This window comes from Mizuhopecten yessoensis, unplaced genomic scaffold (assembly GCF_002113885.1).
Source record: "Mizuhopecten yessoensis strain PY_sf001 unplaced genomic scaffold, ASM211388v2 scaffold3431, whole genome shotgun sequence".
Taxonomy (NCBI): Eukaryota; Metazoa; Mollusca; class Bivalvia; order Pectinida; family Pectinidae; genus Mizuhopecten; species Mizuhopecten yessoensis.
This window is the reverse complement of record NW_018405041.1, coordinates 414,284-432,753: the sequence shown is the minus strand read 5'-3', so window position 1 is coordinate 432,753 and position 18,470 is coordinate 414,284. Positions and strand designations below refer to the sequence as shown.

General features: G+C 37.4%; 1 protein-coding gene across 1 annotated transcript in view; it reads right to left on the bottom strand.

The window, feature by feature from the left end:
- The window catches only part of LOC110447473 (Na(+)/H(+) exchanger beta-like), a 30,695-nt gene extending 12,225 nt beyond the window's left edge, over nucleotides 1-18,470 (bottom strand). Inside the window, exons 1-15 of the mRNA XM_021493206.1 lie at nucleotides 18,328-18,470; nucleotides 8,822-9,175; nucleotides 8,562-8,607; nucleotides 7,693-7,734; nucleotides 6,911-6,982; nucleotides 5,955-6,036; nucleotides 5,326-5,353; nucleotides 4,343-4,449; nucleotides 4,034-4,109; nucleotides 3,345-3,424; nucleotides 2,861-2,972; nucleotides 2,456-2,537; nucleotides 2,212-2,307; nucleotides 1,536-1,654; nucleotides 699-781 (exon numbers count right to left, since the gene is read on the bottom strand). Of these exons, the coding sequence (XP_021348881.1) occupies nucleotides 699-781; nucleotides 1,536-1,654; nucleotides 2,212-2,307; nucleotides 2,456-2,537; nucleotides 2,861-2,972; nucleotides 3,345-3,424; nucleotides 4,034-4,109; nucleotides 4,343-4,449; nucleotides 5,326-5,353; nucleotides 5,955-6,036; nucleotides 6,911-6,982; nucleotides 7,693-7,734; nucleotides 8,562-8,607; nucleotides 8,822-9,101 (1,305 nt within the window). The 5' untranslated portion in view covers nucleotides 9,102-9,175; nucleotides 18,328-18,470. The remainder of the gene's footprint in view (nucleotides 1-698; nucleotides 782-1,535; nucleotides 1,655-2,211; nucleotides 2,308-2,455; nucleotides 2,538-2,860; nucleotides 2,973-3,344; nucleotides 3,425-4,033; nucleotides 4,110-4,342; nucleotides 4,450-5,325; nucleotides 5,354-5,954; nucleotides 6,037-6,910; nucleotides 6,983-7,692; nucleotides 7,735-8,561; nucleotides 8,608-8,821; nucleotides 9,176-18,327) is intronic.

Below are 18,470 nucleotides of genomic sequence, written 5' to 3'. Positions count from 1 at the left end.
TTTAATGGTCCTTAAAGACAGGTTCTGCGGTATTTACAAATTTGGTATAGGTCCTATTTCTCCTTGTTGACGGTAAAGCCATGTTTCGATGTACATTTTTAATTCTGATTAAGCTCACTAAAGGATACCACGGTTATGTACGTAAACATAAACCCTTAGATAGAACCCATGCCTTTTCGGTGGAACACTGGGCCTGCTGTATTCTACTGCATGATGTACACTACGACTTATGTCTCTCCCCCTTCAGAATATTTGCAACCAGCCAATATCTTTCTCAACTCCCTGGGGAACATACAGCCGGTGTTGACATTTCGGCGCTCACAGCTAGCATTCAACAATTCTAGCACTGCCCAACCACGTACTCATTTACTGCTGAGTAGACTGGAACAAGCTCAAAGAGTCGAACCCGTCACCCTTCGGTCACGAGCCCGGCGTCCTTCCACTAGACTACCGTGCCTCTCCTTGATACGTGTTGTTTGGTGTCCCTTACAGAATTGGGAGTTTTCTTCTATGTCTGGATATCAAGCAACCAAAACTGATGTGCTGCCCCATTTCTACCTATTCTTGTTTTTGTTTTCCCATCTACTCTTTTACCAGCGGTGTTTTTCTATGCACCTATTTCCATAAAATCCCGGTTGTTTCCAGGACGTTAAACCCCGATCAAACAAAACAAATGATAATAATAGTAGAGTACTTACCATAATAAACATTTCGTCATAGGGGATTTTCCTTACACTGTGTCTGTCAAAGCGATTAATAAGGGAAGAAACGGAAAACACAACTGAAAAAAGAAAGAAATTGTTATAGTGTTCGCGACACCTTTCTCGTGCACATCAAAGCAGAATAACGTCACTGTGTAAACCCTGTGAGAATTATAATACACAAGAGAAATGATAAACCATGCATTAATGTAGACTATTAATTATAAAGTGACGTGCCATATGTTTCCATTTAACGCCATTTTCCCAATTGGATTCTATATTAATCTGCTTCTGGAAAATTATTTTCCCGACTTTGATATATCAAATATTTGGCTTACATGAGAGTATGTACTTTATCTAAGAATATATAGGCAGAGATAAGTAGAATTACATGAGAATATATAATTTACCTAAGAATATATAGGCTGTGATAAGTGGAATTACATGAGAGTATATACTTTACCTAAGAATCTACAGGCTGAGATAAGTAGTATTACAGGAGAGTATATAATTTACCTAAGAATATATAGGCTGTGATAAGTGGAATTACATAAGAGTATATACTTTACCTAAGAATATATAGGTTGTGATATGTAGAATTACACGAGAGTATATATTTAACCAAAGAATGAATAGGCTGTGATATGTAGAATTACACGAGAGTATCTATTTAACCCAGGAATGTATAGGCTGTGATATGTAGAGTTACATGAGAGTATATACATTACCTAAGAATCTATAGGCTGAGATAAGTAGAATTACATAAGAGTATATACATTACCTAAGAATATATAGGCTGTAATATGTAAAATTACACGAGAGTATATACATTACCTAAGAATCTATAGGCTGTAATAAGTAACACTGTCCAGAGTGTTAAAGCAGTGCTCCAGCTTAACGGACGTACCACCATTAAACCCAAGAACAGGAAAATGATAATCTCGCTCGTCGTACTGTTGATAAAACAAGTAACAGTTGATGTTAAGTTATTACAAACGGTAAACAATTAATATGTAACTGGAAAGGAAACATCAATATCGGACCGCGATTTGAACCTGGGACTTCCGACTCTATATATTAATCAAATGAGCTTCCTGATCAGGTTCTGTTCCCGCTACATTCCCGCCTCTTAAAACAAAGTCCTTGACCCCGAAGACACACGCTCCCCTAACTTACATACCAGCTTCGCTAGGTAAGTTTAGTTGAGTGTTAAATGTAACGGGAAAAGAAATATGCAACGGCCAGACAAACATTTGAATCCGGAACCTCCGAACTGAAGACAGACGCTCTTACTTGCAACCATGGTTAAATCTCAGATTTACTCATAAAACAGAAGATATTATATTACATTGTACAACACTTTTATGGACAAATATGACGGGAACATTTGCAACACGCTTAACTTGAACCGAAAATTGACATATGGCGTAATCACAATTTGATAGGACAAAAGTGGTATTGAGCGTGTGTTCTGTTCACGTTGAACCTGTTAACTAATTACCATACTTACCTGAGAACACGAGAAAAGAACTTGACGGTGATCTGTGATTTATTGGTGAGGTTAGGAAGTGAATACGCCATTTGTATCAGACCGCAGCCAATCAAACTGCAACAATTAATAGATACAGGTCAAATGATGATAATGGAAACGTAAAAAAACTAAAATATCCCAAAACTTTCGGGGGACATAATAACAGGAACTGAGGTGACACGAAATAAGGAGAAAAGAAATGAGAAACTCTCGAATATCTTACCTGATGATCCCAGAAAAATGAAACATCTCCGCCACTAAAAACGCCGTATAGGCCATTCCGAATATAACGACAGGTTCAATTACTATATGAAAATAAAATTATACAAAGGTACAAAAACAACATTAATTTCATATTGTATTACTTATTTATAATTTTATTTTATTTCTTAAAATATCTTTTTTTTTATTAAAATTATGTATGTATTGTTGCAAGGTTATTTATTTTTAGTACATTTATTTGATAAGGACTAATAGCAAAACACATGTAGTAGTGAATAAGATAGCAAACAATTTCAAATACTACAATATGTTACTGTATTAGAGTGTGGTCTAGTTGTTCTCCAGACAGATGGTGGTAACAAATACATCCGAAAGTAACAGCCTTTTTCTCTGTTGACAGAGTTACCTTTTGTCGTGTTTGTGTATTTCGTCAGCAGTGAACACAGCACTCCCACGATCAGTCCGACTGCAAGACCTCCAAAGCACACAACGACAAACTTCAAAACGCCGAGCAGGATCTTTGATTTGAAAAGCAATCACATTTCAGAAGAAATCGAGATATATGTAAATGTAAAAATGATATATCATAAGTTGTAGTTAATCATTTATTAATTATGAGTGGAAGACAGAATTATTTCTTTTCTTACAATGAAGTATATAGACATCGTAGTCTAGCACACATGAATTGACACTTACAGATATATATTGTGTCCAGTCCAAAGAGGAAGAGTGTGAACGATGCGTATTTCAATATGTAATAAAGGATATAATGTGATAGCATGATCTTACACAGAAAGATTCTAGATAGCAGGTTTTGAATCCTTGACGACCAGCGCCCCTAACCTGATCATAGTATTGTTTGACATCGGTGACGTCACCAGATAACTTACATCTTCTACAGTGATAGCTCTTTCTTTTAGGATCAGGTTGTAGGCTTGTAGGACGTTGTAGAGGACAACAGTTACTCCATCTTGAGACCAAATAAATGAATAAATGAATAAATAAATAAATAAATAAATACGTAAATAGATGAATACGTACATAGATGAATAAATGAACAAATACATGAATGAATAAATAAATAAATAAATAAGTAAATAAATACTCAAATTAACTAAGTATATTCATACTATCATTGTCCTCATAACGAGTTTGGCTTTTGACATCATGTAAATCCACAACAAGAAATCGATTGATTAGAAACAAGTACATTTAAAACTAGCGGTTCCAAAACAATTCATCGACGGGAATCATGTTCATCTAATGCTTCTTAGATAATTCTCATCCGTTAAATGCAATATTAACAAACAAAAGTAACATGTATGTAATCATGCTATAACAAATTACCACGAGTTAATTTTATCCACCACAATATTAATTTTCTCATCAAGTCATTGATGTCGTCACAAACGACGAGCACGGCTGCGTAGAAATTCCTTTTAGATGAAAAGTATGTTATGTATTTAGCATAATGGCACAGTTATGTTTACAACTCTATACCAAATTGTCGTTAGCGCACACTCACAATTAACTCACATTTGAGAACTTACTCACGATAATTGACTCTTATTTGACTCACCATTTAGCAATGACTCCCCAAACACGAGAAAATACAACACTCTGTTGACTCCAACTTCATTGAACACAGCAAGGACCTTAAAAGTGCACAGTGAGATATTATTTATAAAAATTACTGACTTATGAAAGAGTCTTGAAGGATACGGAAACGTATGCGCTGTCTTGTAACTTGACTGGAACGAAGCATCAACAAATAATTGGAGAAATTCGTATATACGTGTTTCCAAACAAATTTCACAGGAATACGTTCATACTTGGTATTGACGTTTTATCATAATTTTCATAATATCAATTTCAAAACACCACTTACAGCAACGGGATCTACCGCAACAACAAGGGCGCTAAATACAAGGAGTTGTACAGGAGCGCCAACATACTCCATAACACTGGCCGATTGTAGACCAATCAGCGACAGTCCTGAAACATAAAAACACAAACAATATGATTCGGGGTGTCTCTAGACCAATCAGCGAGAGTCAGGTAGCATACCACACTAATTCAGATATTCAGAGAAAGTGTTTTTCTCCCGCCCACATAACTCCAACAACCCAGGTGGAGTATAAATTAGTCTGGGGTGGATGTTGCGGTATCTGTGCTGTAGCATTCAAGTGCGGTGGCACTATAAATGATGCCGTTGAAAGCACGGTCCCATTACAAACAGAACACATTACATCTCCAGCACACACTCATGCATACACACAAAGGGATGTTTTAGCCAGGAGGCATAGGACTTGTAGTTAGCGCCTGATAAGGCAGTTCCTTCGAATTCCTCAAAAAATTGTATTGATTATATTGTATATGCTAATTGTATTATTTGTATATCTATGTACCGTAAAGCGCTTTATAGTGGCTTATGCTAGCTAGATAGGGCGCTATATCAAATGTTGAATATTATTGTTATTATTATCATTAACGCTACGATACAATTTCGCGCTCTACACTAATTAGTGATAATTTTTTAGCATACATGTATAACACAAAATACATGGCATCGATTGGTGTTTTGACCAATCAGTGACAGCCCTGTCCGATTTTCTGTAGACACATTATTGACAGCCCTGTACAATACATCACTATCGCCAGGACACCCACTCGATCTTATGCAATCTGCAATATGTCTTTCATGAAGAATAATTTTTCAACTGACAAGTTAGTACCAAATTTATTATTTTTGCCGAGATTAGTTCTGCCACTGTATCTCGAGATGATTATGCATAATTTAGATAACAGCGCTATAGAGAAATGGTAACACTGGACTATCGTAGAGTTGATGATAACAGTACGTGTACTTACCAACAAGACCGCATGCTGCTATGGTTCCCTAAAGTGAACATGAAATAAAAACAGTTTTGAAAAAATACCTTGACTGGAACATGAAATAAATAAGTTTTAAAAAAATCACCATGATTGGAACATGAAATAAATAAGAACCTTGATGATGTCTTCGAAAGCTATGATGCGAACTGTATTAACCCATGTTATACGACCTATCAGCCCTGTGATTGGTTGTAAGTTTCAATTGTTTCAATTGTGATGTCACGCCTAGGACAAGTACATGACGTGACAGACTTACGGTCTGGAGTCAAAATGGTGGCTTTTTACAATTCAAGGTTGTATGAAATTGTCGTTTTACACGAATAAATGCCAGAAATCTTGATTATGTGATAAAAAGAATTACTCATATTTGTTCGCCAGAAGTTCGCTAAATAGAAAAATCCTTAGGCTCGTTTCATCAATCTCATATGAAATGGAAACTCATGTAAGATACTATATGTATCAGAAAAGTACCCAAGGAGATATCTTCAACAAAAGAAAGGTAGTAGGGAAAAGGAATGATGAAGGGAGCAAGAGTAATTATGGGAACAGCACGTCACATTTAATAACACCAAGGTTCGCCACCCAAAAGTCAAAGAATTACTCACAAAGACAGCAAATATGAGGATGGTTCCAATGTTATCGGTAAACGCTCTGTCATACAAACAGAACGCAGACTCTAGGATGATTCTAAAGTAAAAACAAAAATTCCATTTCATACAATGAAGCAAAGGAGTTTGCTCAGCGATGGTGACCTGAAATGCCGGCTCCTATCGTCCTGATCGATCAATCAAACATGTATTCGGTATCTATTTTAACCCTTTCACCAATGTATACCATAATGGACTCATCCAAATCAATGCATGGTAGAGTCTACAAAAGTTACATAGGGGTGAAAGGGTTAACCCTATGCGGGTTTATAATCAATTTTGACAAAGATACCCCGTGATCACAGTCGTGCAGTGATGAGTATATATATATCATATCAATTGTAATAACATTTATACCACATAATGTGTAATATGTATTTCATATGTATTTTGATATGTGTTACATTGATATTGTAAACTATAATAAAATATTTATCTAATATATATCATATTAATGGTCAATTATTAAAAATTAGGATTTTTTTATATTATATAGATAGACATGTATTCAAAATGAGGTCATGAATACACATGTATCAACTAAAATTGATTTAAAATAGAAATGTTTGTATATTATTAAAGGGACAATAAAGTTTGTTAATTGTAAAGGTTTTATGTGTGAATAATTTAATCTTGCTTGTAAAAAGTATTTTCACTGGCTTAAACATTTATGTTATCAGCTCATAACGTCAAAAATGACGCCGCCGTTTGTAACGTCGCTTTTGATTGGCTGATACAGTGGCGTAATCATTTCTAAGAGAAAAGATTGTGTGAAGTAGATCATGGAGTACACTCCGTATTTTGTGTTGTATCTCCATAACATGAAAATTATATTCAAGTTAATCCTTAATTATTCATAAACACTCAAATCTTAAATACAATAACTTCTAAAATTTAATATACATTGTACTCACGGAGGTAGTAGATAGTTAAAGAACGTGTCTGGGGTGAAGAATGCACGTAAATCCTCGCCAGATCCTGTCAAGCTACGGAAGAAAATCATAGCAACAGGAATTAAAAACCTTTGTTTTACTAAAGAGGATGCAAAGCATTCTAATAACGACATTTTTACGATTCATTAACGTCATACAAATCGTGTTGTTATTTTTGACATTGAATACAAGTTTCATAATAACGATTTAATGTATTAAACAGTTGTATGCGATACCTACAGGGGCAGAGGTACCCTAGTACGTATGTTATTATAACTAGGGCTGAAATGGTTAGAAAAATGCCACTCGGCTAGCCGTGTATGCTTATCCGAACCGAAGCTGGGTAACCGTGTTTTCTTGTGCAGTGAAATACGGCCACCAATTGCTCTTTACGTTGAAAAAAATATGATTACTGATCTCATTAAAGTCATAGCCTCCTGACAGGGTTATTTTCGTCGTCTCACTTCATTCTTATGTGTTGTCAACGCTTTGCGCACGTATTTCTGCGCATCACTTCCTGTCGGAGCACAGACGATATAGCTGCCGGTGAATGATGAGTTACATTGTTCAACAGAATATCAGTCGATATTAGGTTTACATTCAAAGTTTATTGTTCACATGCACTCGATAGCAAAGCAAGCATACTGATCACGAGTGTTTTCAAGACCATATTGTCCTGTGTGATGTTGTTACGTGTAGTTTGTGCTAATGAAGGACCAATAATACGAGTGTCTGTTCACAAAATGTGAGAAATGTTTACTTACAATATAATGGCACCAAACACTGTTCCGACGATACAGAGAAGGCTGAAAACAGAAATAACATTCTCACTTAGAGGCAGTACGGAGGGAAACGTAAATACATTTCTAATCAATGTAAACAACTAATAACTGGTCCTGACTTTCAGTACATATCCTAAGAACATGCTGCGAATTGCAGGTTTTGTTTTCATGCGCACGGCACTTAGGTCTGGCTGTAAAGCTGACAGAGTCAGAAGCCTACGGATAACGTATCAAAACCAAACGGAAACTTATTAATCTACCTCGAAAAACGTATATCCAATAATCAATTATCAAAAGTAATCAATCTAAAATGTACCATAGTTAGCTTTCCTTTCCTCAGTAGTAACATATCAGCATCCACTGATAATGGAGATTACATTTAAAGGTTCGTTACACATTAGTCTGTTACACGTTTAGGCATTTTCTTGATAGATGCTTCGTTTTATTGTAATGCACTAGTGTGCTCTGGTGATGTGAGTGGGGATAACACCAGTGGCTGAAAAGCTGAGCACTCTTAATTTCCGAACACATGAACATACTTGACAACCTGAACATTCTCGCCCTCTTGAGCATACTTGACGACAAGCACACATTTGAAACCTTAAATTACATTATTCCTATTAGCGATATTGGGTTTTTTATCCGGAAAGAAAAAAACATATCTTTCAACGATGTGATCGATCAAATTGTTCAGAGCTTTACCTCTATGCAACAACTTAAACATATAAAGACGATTTCCACAAATGTCCAACCATAATACTTGATATGATAATGACGATATAGTGTTTTGGTTAGAAACACACATTGGTAAAGCATGCTGCAAAATTTAACTAAAACAAAAAAATCCTTACCATGATTCGGGAACAATAGACGAGAGCTTATTGGCATAATGAAAACCTGTAAACAAAAATGACAAAAATGTTATTTCAGATAAAAAACGAACTCGCCGTTTAATAAAAGTCTGTATACAGTAACATTTTGTGATATAATCATATTATTATACATATTGTATTTATATATTTTATTCATATGAAATTATTTTTGTTTTTATCAATTTTTTAAAATGAAAATGAAAAATCATATAACAATGTGCTTATAATTGATAACTTACCTATTTTGCTAACAGCTGCTATTAAAACAACGAGAGTAAAAAGAAAGGGTTCCCGCATGTCATGGTAACGAATTTCAAAAACCTCGACACGATGGTGTGTTTCATTATGGCTGATGTTTTCCTGAGACTCCGTAGAATTATGACTCCCTGAACTTAGATTTGATAAAGGTGTCACGTGATCTGAATGATTATACGCAGTGCATGCTGATAATGTCGACGATATTGCAACTACGACCAAGATGAGACAGAATGTCGGATACATGAAAGATATCCCCGCCATTTTGTTCACAAAGAGATAAAAGGTTTGAAGATCAGAAGTTCATAAGAAGTCTTCATTGCCATAGCGCATCGGACCTGAAAAATAGAGACATAAGCAATCATATGTAACCCCAGGTAGCAGTGTACAGAAGCGAACGGTGGCCATGGGTGATATTTTTGTACAATGAATAACCCCTGTAATATTACATGTATCAAAAGTTAAAAACAAAATCAGCTCTAAAATTGGCATATACATGACGAATTGGACTATGTGGGCTTCACATTTAAAAAAAAATCTAATTTGTCTAGAGACAAAATTTTTGGTCATTTACGAATCTGTGTCTACACAACAAAAGCTAGCTTTTCATGTAGACTATTTTTGTACTCAGCACATGTGTAAATATTGTGAAAAATCTAGTTTGACGACCTATGCTAAAACGTGAGTATCCGTGACCGAGTGTTGATATTTGATTTTAAAAAGGTTTTAAGAAAAAAAAATCTACTTGCGTGGGTAAAATTTTGGGTTAAAAATCATGTTTTTTGCATTTTTTGGCGTTTTTTGATGTGGTAACCATGGTTTTCACAAGTCCTAAATCTAGGAAATCAGTTTTTGAAAAAATATTCATTCTTCTAAAAAAACCGTATTCAAAATGTAGTTTATATATATATATATATATATATATATGTAGGTGTGTTGTGCAGGATGAATCCGCTATCCATGTTTATCCGAGACAAGCCCTTTATTTTTAGGGTCAAGCCATTTCTACTGTACTCTGCTACCCCAGCGTATATGCGGAAAATGTGGCTTTGACAGGTAGCGAATGAAAAATCCTTTTTGCCTCCGATGATCCTTCACTTAAGCATTGAACTCCTCCCAGTTTGCATTCACAGGCAATATGACTGTCTACTGGACAAAGGCAAATCTAACATGAATCGGTTTTGTCCAGTTGGCATTTATATTGTTCTGTTGGCGGCATTGATATTGTCCTGATGACGGCATTAATACTGTCCCGTTGGCGGCATTAATACTGTCCTGATGACGGCATTAATACTGTCCTGTTGGCGGCATTAATACTGTCCTGTTGGCGGCATTTATACTGTCCTGTTGACGGCATTAATACTGTCCTGTTGTCGGCATTAATACTGTCCTGTTGGTGGCGTTAATACTGTCCTGTTGGCGGCATTAATACTGTCCTGTTGACGGCATTAATACTGTCCTGTTGGCGGCATTAATACTGTCCTGTTGTCGGCATTAATACTGTCCTGTTGGTGGCATTAAAACTGTCCTGATGACGGCATTAATACTGTCCTGTTGACGGCATTGATATTGTCCTGATGACGGCATTAATACTGTTCTGTTGGTGGCATTAATACTGTACTGTTGGCGGCATTAATACTGTCCTGTTGACGGCATTGATATTGTCCTGATGACGGCATTAATACTGTTCTGTTGGTGGCATTAATACTGTCCTGTTGGCGGCATTAATACTGTCCTGTTGACGGCATTGATACTGTCCTGTTGGCGGCATTAATACTGTCCTGTTGACGGCATTAATACTGTCCTGTTGACGGCATTAATACTGTCCTGTTGGCGGCATTAATACTGTCCTGTTGGCGGCATTAATACTGTCCTGTTGACGGCATTAATACTGTCCTGTTGACGGCATTAATACTGTCCTGTTGGCGGCATTAATACTGTCCTGTTGGCGGCATTAATACTGTCCTGTTGACGGCATTAATACTGTCCTGTTGACGGCATTAATACTGTCCTGTTGGCGGCATTAATACTGTCCTGTTGGCGGCATTAATACTGTCCTGTTGACGGCATTAATACTGTCCTGTTGACGGCATTAATACTGTCCTGTTGGCGGCATTAATACTGTCCTGTTGGCGGCATTAATACTGTCCTGTTGACGGCATTAATACTGTCCTGTTGACGGCATTAATACTGTCCTGTTGGCGGCATTAATACTGTCCTGTTGGCGGCATTAATACTGTCCTGTTGACGGCATTAATACTGTCCTGTTGACGGCATTAATACTGTCCTGTTGGCGGCATTAATACTGTCCTGTTGGCGGCATTAATACTGTCCTGTTGACGGCATTAATACTGTCCTGTTGACGGCATTAATACTGTCCTGTTGGCGGCATTAATACTGTCCTGTTGGCGGCATTAATACTGTCCTGTTGACGGCATTAATACTGTCCTGTTGACGGCATTAATACTGTCCTGTTGGCGGCATTAATACTGTCCTGTTGGCGGCATTAATACTGTCCTGTTGACGGCATTAATACTGTCCTGTTGACGGCATTAATACTGTCCTGTTGGCGGCATTAATACTGTCCTGTTGGCGGCATTAATACTGTCCTGTTGACGGCATTAATACTGTCCTGTTGACGGCATTAATACTGTCCTGTTGGCGGCATTAATACTGTCCTGTTGGCGGCATTAATACTGTCCTGTTGACGGCATTAATACTGTCCTGTTGACGGCATTAATACTGTCCTGTTGGCGGCATTAATACTGTCCTGTTGGCGGCATTAATACTGTCCTGTTGACGGCATTAATACTGTCCTGTTGACGGCATTAATACTGTCCTGTTGGCGGCATTAATACTGTCCTGTTGGCGGCATTAATACTGTCCTGTTGACGGCATTAATACTGTCCTGTTGACGGCATTAATACTGTCCTGTTGGCGGCATTAATACTGTCCTGTTGGCGGCATTAATACTGTCCTGTTGACGGCATTAATACTGTCCTGTTGACGGCATTAATACTGTCCTGTTGGCGGCATTAATACTGTCCTGTTGGCGGCATTAATACTGTCCTGTTGACGGCATTAATACTGTCCTGTTGACGGCATTAATACTGTCCTGTTGGCGGCATTAATACTGTCCTGTTGGCGGCATTAATACTGTCCTGTTGACGGCATTAATACTGTCCTGTTGACGGCATTAATACTGTCCTGTTGGCGGCATTAATACTGTCCTGTTGGCGGCATTAATACTGTCCTGTTGACGGCATTAATACTGTCCTGTTGACGGCATTAATACTGTCCTGTTGGCGGCATTAATACTGTCCTGTTGGCGGCATTAATACTGTCCTGTTGACGGCATTAATACTGTCCTGTTGACGGCATTAATACTGTCCTGTTGGCGGCATTAATACTGTCCTGTTGGCGGCATTAATACTGTCCTGTTGACGGCATTAATACTGTCCTGTTGACGGCATTAATACTGTCCTGTTGGCGGCATTAATACTGTCCTGTTGGCGGCATTAATACTGTCCTGTTGACGGCATTAATACTGTCCTGTTGACGGCATTAATACTGTCCTGTTGGCGGCATTAATACTGTCCTGTTGGCGGCATTAATACTGTCCTGTTGACGGCATTAATACTGTCCTGTTGACGGCATTAATACTGTCCTGTTGGCGGCATTAATACTGTCCTGTTGGCGGCATTAATACTGTCCTGTTGACGGCATTAATACTGTCCTGTTGACGGCATTAATACTGTCCTGTTGGCGGCATTAATACTGTCCTGTTGGCGGCATTAATACTGTCCTGTTGACGGCATTAATACTGTCCTGTTGACGGCATTAATACTGTCCTGTTGGCGGCATTAATACTGTCCTGTTGGCGGCATTAATACTGTCCTGTTGACGGCATTAATACTGTCCTGTTGACGGCATTAATACTGTCCTGTTGGCGGCATTAATACTGTCCTGTTGGCGGCATTAATACTGTCCTGTTGACGGCATTAATACTGTCCTGTTGACGGCATTAATACTGTCCTGTTGGCGGCATTAATACTGTCCTGTTGGCGGCATTAATACTGTCCTGTTGACGGCATTAATACTGTCCTGTTGACGGCATTAATACTGTCCTGTTGGCGGCATTAATACTGTCCTGTTGGCGGCATTAATACTGTCCTGTTGACGGCATTAATACTGTCCTGTTGACGGCATTAATACTGTCCTGTTGGTGGCATTAATACTGTACTGTTGGTGGCATTAATACTGTCCTGTTGACGGCATTGATATTGTCCTGATGACGGCATGAATACTGTCCTGTTGGTGGCATTAATACTGTCCTGTTGGTGGCATTAATATTGTCCTGTTGGTGGCATTAATACTGTCCTGTTGGTGGCATTGATATTGTCCTGTTGGTGGCATTAATACTGTCCTGTTGACGGCATTAATACTGTCCTGTTGACGTCATTAATACTATCCTGTTGGTGGCATTAATAATGTCCTGTTGACGGCATTAATACTGTCCTGTTTGCGGCATTAATACTATCCTGTTGGTGGCATTAATACTGTACTGTTGGTGGCATTAATACTGTCCTGTAGGTGGCATTGATATTGTCCTGTTGGTGGCATTAATACTGTCCTGTAGGTGGCATTGATATTGTCCTGTTGGTGGCATTAATACTGTCCTGTTGGCGGCATTAATACTGTCCTGTTGACGGCATTAATACTGTCCTGTTGGCGTCATTAATATTGTCCTGTTGGTGGCATTAATATTGCCTATGAATGCCAACTGAAGGCAGTTCAATAACTATATTTACCATTTTTGGAATCTGTTAATCTCATAAAAAGTTCAATTAAACTGATTGTTATTCAGAATTTAGTTAAAGCAGTGCATGTATCGTGTGCGCTTGTTGAATGAATAGAAGTCATCGGTCGGTAGGGTCAGAGGTAGCCAATGTAACAATTATGACGTCATAATAATGTTGACGTCAACAATCGGACCATGGCATCCATAGCCTATATGATTGCCAACTGAATTCGGTAGGGTTTTAAAGTGACAATGTCATACGATGTCAATTATTCGGTAAATAACCACGAGGTGAGGATTTAATTTTCCAACATATTGCGTATTTGTTATCAACTCAACGACAATACATACCATGACAGAGATGTTCCTTGATAAACTTTTTCTTTAGTTTAGTAGTTAAAAGTCTGGGCTATTGAACATGCTATTTTACCAGTAATTTATGGAGTCAATATCGTTTTTGTTACACCGTCACACATCAGGAAACCATACAAATGCAAAAATCTTAATAATTGATCCAAAATATGATCCCTGAATAACTAATTGAATCGCAATATATATGTAAGTAAAGAATTATCGTTCTTTGCGGCGTGTGATATGGGTGTGTGAGTAATGTAATTTATGTTTTGTTTGCTAGGGTTTTATTTACACGTAATACAAATACCATCGAACCCACAACATCTCTTGATTTTTGAGACTGTTACACTAGTTGGATTCCTTTAAACACATATGAAATATAACGTCAAGGCTAGGTAGCAGATATACTCTCATTCCAAATATGCTTATCCTAGACTGGTAAGCAAAATTCTGTCTTAACCATATTTGTTGTGTAGACACAGATTAGCGAACTTACAACATTGTACGGTGTCTTATACTTCATACTATACGTAATAATTATTTTTAAAAAAATATGTAAAGCTTCCATAATTCACTTCTTCATTAGTAAACACCTATCAACTTTAGTACAGAATGTTTTTTGCTTTAAGCTTATAATATTGTACAAATAATGAACAAAAACAATATCACATGTAGCTAAAACACGGCACGGTTAACATCGCTCCCGAAGAGATACTTTGAATCGCCTGTAACTTGTGGTTATGAATGAATTTTCCGCTTTTAAGTAGTTTGAGAGGAGAACAAGTATAACTAATTATTCACGGAAGTTATTTTGGATTTTGCTATAGAAAAGCGGAAGAGTAGAATCGATTCATAAGTTCATGTAGCTCCTGCAGACTGCCGAACATCAAGTTTAAAACATTACAATTTATAGAGGCATAACCCGAGACTGCAAATGAAGTGATACAGAAGCTTATAATGAAACATGGTCGATGAAGTTAAGAATTTTCCATCCTTTAAATTCCAGGGGTTACGCTCACTTAAGCTCTCTGCACCCTTTGTCATAGTGAAATTGAAGGCACGCGGTTAGCTATTTGATTGGTTTCAGTTAAAAAGAACTGAACTGACCAATTGGTAGATTGGTTCAGTATTGTTTATCGTCCTATCAACAGCTGTTGTCATTCAAGGACGGCCTCCCCTGTGTGTAAGATGCATGCGTGTAGTGTATGCGTTTATGTTTTGGGAGGCGCCGATATGTTCGTGTTTGTCTCCTTGTGATAGCGCGGAACTGATGCCGACTTTATAGTGCTCCCTCACTGAAATATACTGCCGAAGACACCCAGCAGGACGCCCCACCCGGTCTCATTATACTGAATACGGGCGAACCAGTCGTCCCACTCCTAATTTGCTAAGCGTTAAGCAGGAGTAGAAACTACCATTTTGACAGACTCTGGTATGTCTCGGCCAGGGGACAGAACCCAAAGCCTTCCTCACAGGGGTGAACGCTCAACTAAAGGCTAAAAGTAGATACTGTCAATAATACTGTTACACTGTTGCAAAACTGTGTTTATGTACAACAAAGGATGCAACTAGTCGTCTCGCATCATCCACAATATGTCGGGTACAAAGCCTTCTCATCATGACATATTCCTGAGGTGCTGAGAACATAAGTCAGAGCTACAATTGGTATTTCGAGATTACGAGTGGTCAAGTTAAACATGTTGTAAAGGTTGTAATCAGCTTAAGTCTATTTATTGTCATCGGAAAATACATCTGGGTCCGTTTTCGTGCTCAAGCATGGGTCCTGTGCTCAAGTATACTTTCTTGTAGCTGGCTTACACTATTATATACCGATACGGTCTAAAAGTCGAGTGTAAACGTCGAAAAGGGCTGTTCCGCCTTAAGACCTTACCAAATTCTTCAAAACCATTGACAAGATGTTAAATTTCAATAATTTATCACTGGAATAAGACATTGGGCTTAAGCACAAAATCTGACTCCGTGATTGAGTACGGATTCTTGATCACGGGGCCTGGATTACAATGTACATGTACAACTTATCGACACTATCCTCATACACGTATACAATACAAAAATATAATCTGATAGATGAGGGATTCGCGTACCCTGAAAACAAATGACATGTTAATGATGACAGTAACACTGCCAGCTGTAACGCCGCACAGGAAACGGCAGTAATAATGAATTAAAAAAAAAAAAAAAAAAAAAAAAAAATNATTCGGAACTTTTATGAAAAATAAAAAATCATTAAAATGAAATAAACAAAACTGAATAGTATTCTTAATCTTAGTGCTAAAATGCAACAGACCCCGACCAGGAATTCGTAAATTAGCCTGTTGTTCTAACCAACTACATAACCGGGGCCAAAGCTAGCACCCTGGCGAGATCCCGCCACATTTATTCAAAACGAAATTAAGGGGAGGTTACTGTACATGTATTACGAAATAACTACAGTGGATTTTCCTAGCACTTTACCTGAGTGGGGTAGGGATCCTTAAAGTCGCTTGTCGGATGATATGTAGTTTTTACACGTACCTTACAAATGTAATACTACTTTTGTATTATATTTGTGTATACGGCAATATCACCGATCAAAATATTCCACAGTTCAATAAGTTCAACACCTCAAATCATAAAAATAAAATTCTGAAACAAGACTCGTCTGATGTATGAACATTTTAGCACTCAAGTTTGAGATTTTTGTAATACCAGAGTCAGATCGCCGTAGTGAAGAAAAACATTGAATAAAATTATTGACCGTTAATCGTTAAAATGTGAAACACAAGTATTACTTTAAATCACATAGGGTGTACGCTGGTGTTTGCGATATAACAGTTTCCGAGGATTAAACAGCATATACACAATTGCTTTAAAGCGTTAAAGCTGCAAATTGTTCCGCACTATCATGCCCTTAATACTACGTAGTACAGTTATACGTCAATGATACAGTTCAATCCATTCTTTAATAACAACGAAATATGTTTTAAGTATACATACACCAGTCCAGCACTACACCTATACATAATCAAATACGCTTGGTCAGTTTGTATTAGGCCTTTTAAGCTAATTACGTACATGTATCATATCAATCTTCCAAATTTATTTCGTTAATAAATAGAAATTTAATTATCTAAATCATGTTTTTAGTTGATGAAGATGATTAGAAATCATAAAACACGTATTTTTGAATTAAATTTAAGATAAATATGAAAAATTCAGCAGGTTTTAAAATGTTATATCAATACAGCATTAAGTTAATACGGCCTGTAGTAACCTTGACCTTCAACAGGCTGAATTAATCAGCTGATCAGGGGGTTTAAAACGGTCTTGTCTTTTCACGGTTCAGATCCACAAATTCGTCTAAGTAATGTATACACAATCTAGATCCGGGACTATTTATTTACACGTGTAATTAATTCCCGCCTACCGAATCATAATCTCCAACGGGGTGTGATGTTAAACAGCATTACACTTGTTTGCATTGATATAGCACAGTATATGATTGCAACTTAAACTGATAATTCGTCTTGATTATGCCATAGCATAAGTTTCATACGTACATGAAATCGAAAAAAATTAATCAAAATATTCAGATATCTGCATTATTTAAAGTACCTGTTCCCGTTAAGTTTCAGTTGAAGTATGGGCAATGTGTGTTCTGTAACGTTTAACGTGTAGTCATGTGTGTATCAATAGCTATTCATTAGCGGTATCTAGAGCTAGTAATCACTTGTTGAAGAATTTAAAGGTCGGTTTTCGTAAACGGATTTCCAAATACACACAAACTACGTACAATACCCCTTAAACAATGGCCAGGTCGACGATTGCTTCAGTGCACAACTGTACGTGTTACACGCCGAGACTATTCTCCAAATCGGTACCGATATCCACAATCTTAATCAATTGTTATCATGTAATAAATCATATAATTATATTTGATCGTGTGGCCATCTCCTCAGAAAACTAAAAATATACCCCATACAGGATATATACAGGAGCTAGGTCACTTGTATGGTTTCGATATTCTTATAGAAAAATAATTTCTTATAGTTCTATTTGCTGCGTAACGTGGTCTAGACCGTTATTTAGACAAGAGTATATTTTGAGTTTTATTTGAAGTTTTCTCATAAAAAAATAAATAACATAAAGTTAAAGCGTGTAGCAATGAACTCTAAAAGAAAACAAAAGAAAAAATAACTTAAGCCAACTCCCTGTGACAAATAAAACTGGAACCAACGGCCGAACACACATTTATACTAATTTCCGGAGACACACTTGACTTTGGATAATCCCACAAAAAATGAAACGTTTTGGTGGTTAATTAATGTATCTTACCTTGTGTCCTGTCATGTTCAACACCGTGTTCTGTTAAACCTGCAGTCCTTCGTTCAAGCCATGATTTACATATAATCACGTGCACGGGTCATGCAGACGCTTGACGTTAGCGCACACGCGGGGTGCCATGTCAGAACGGTAGC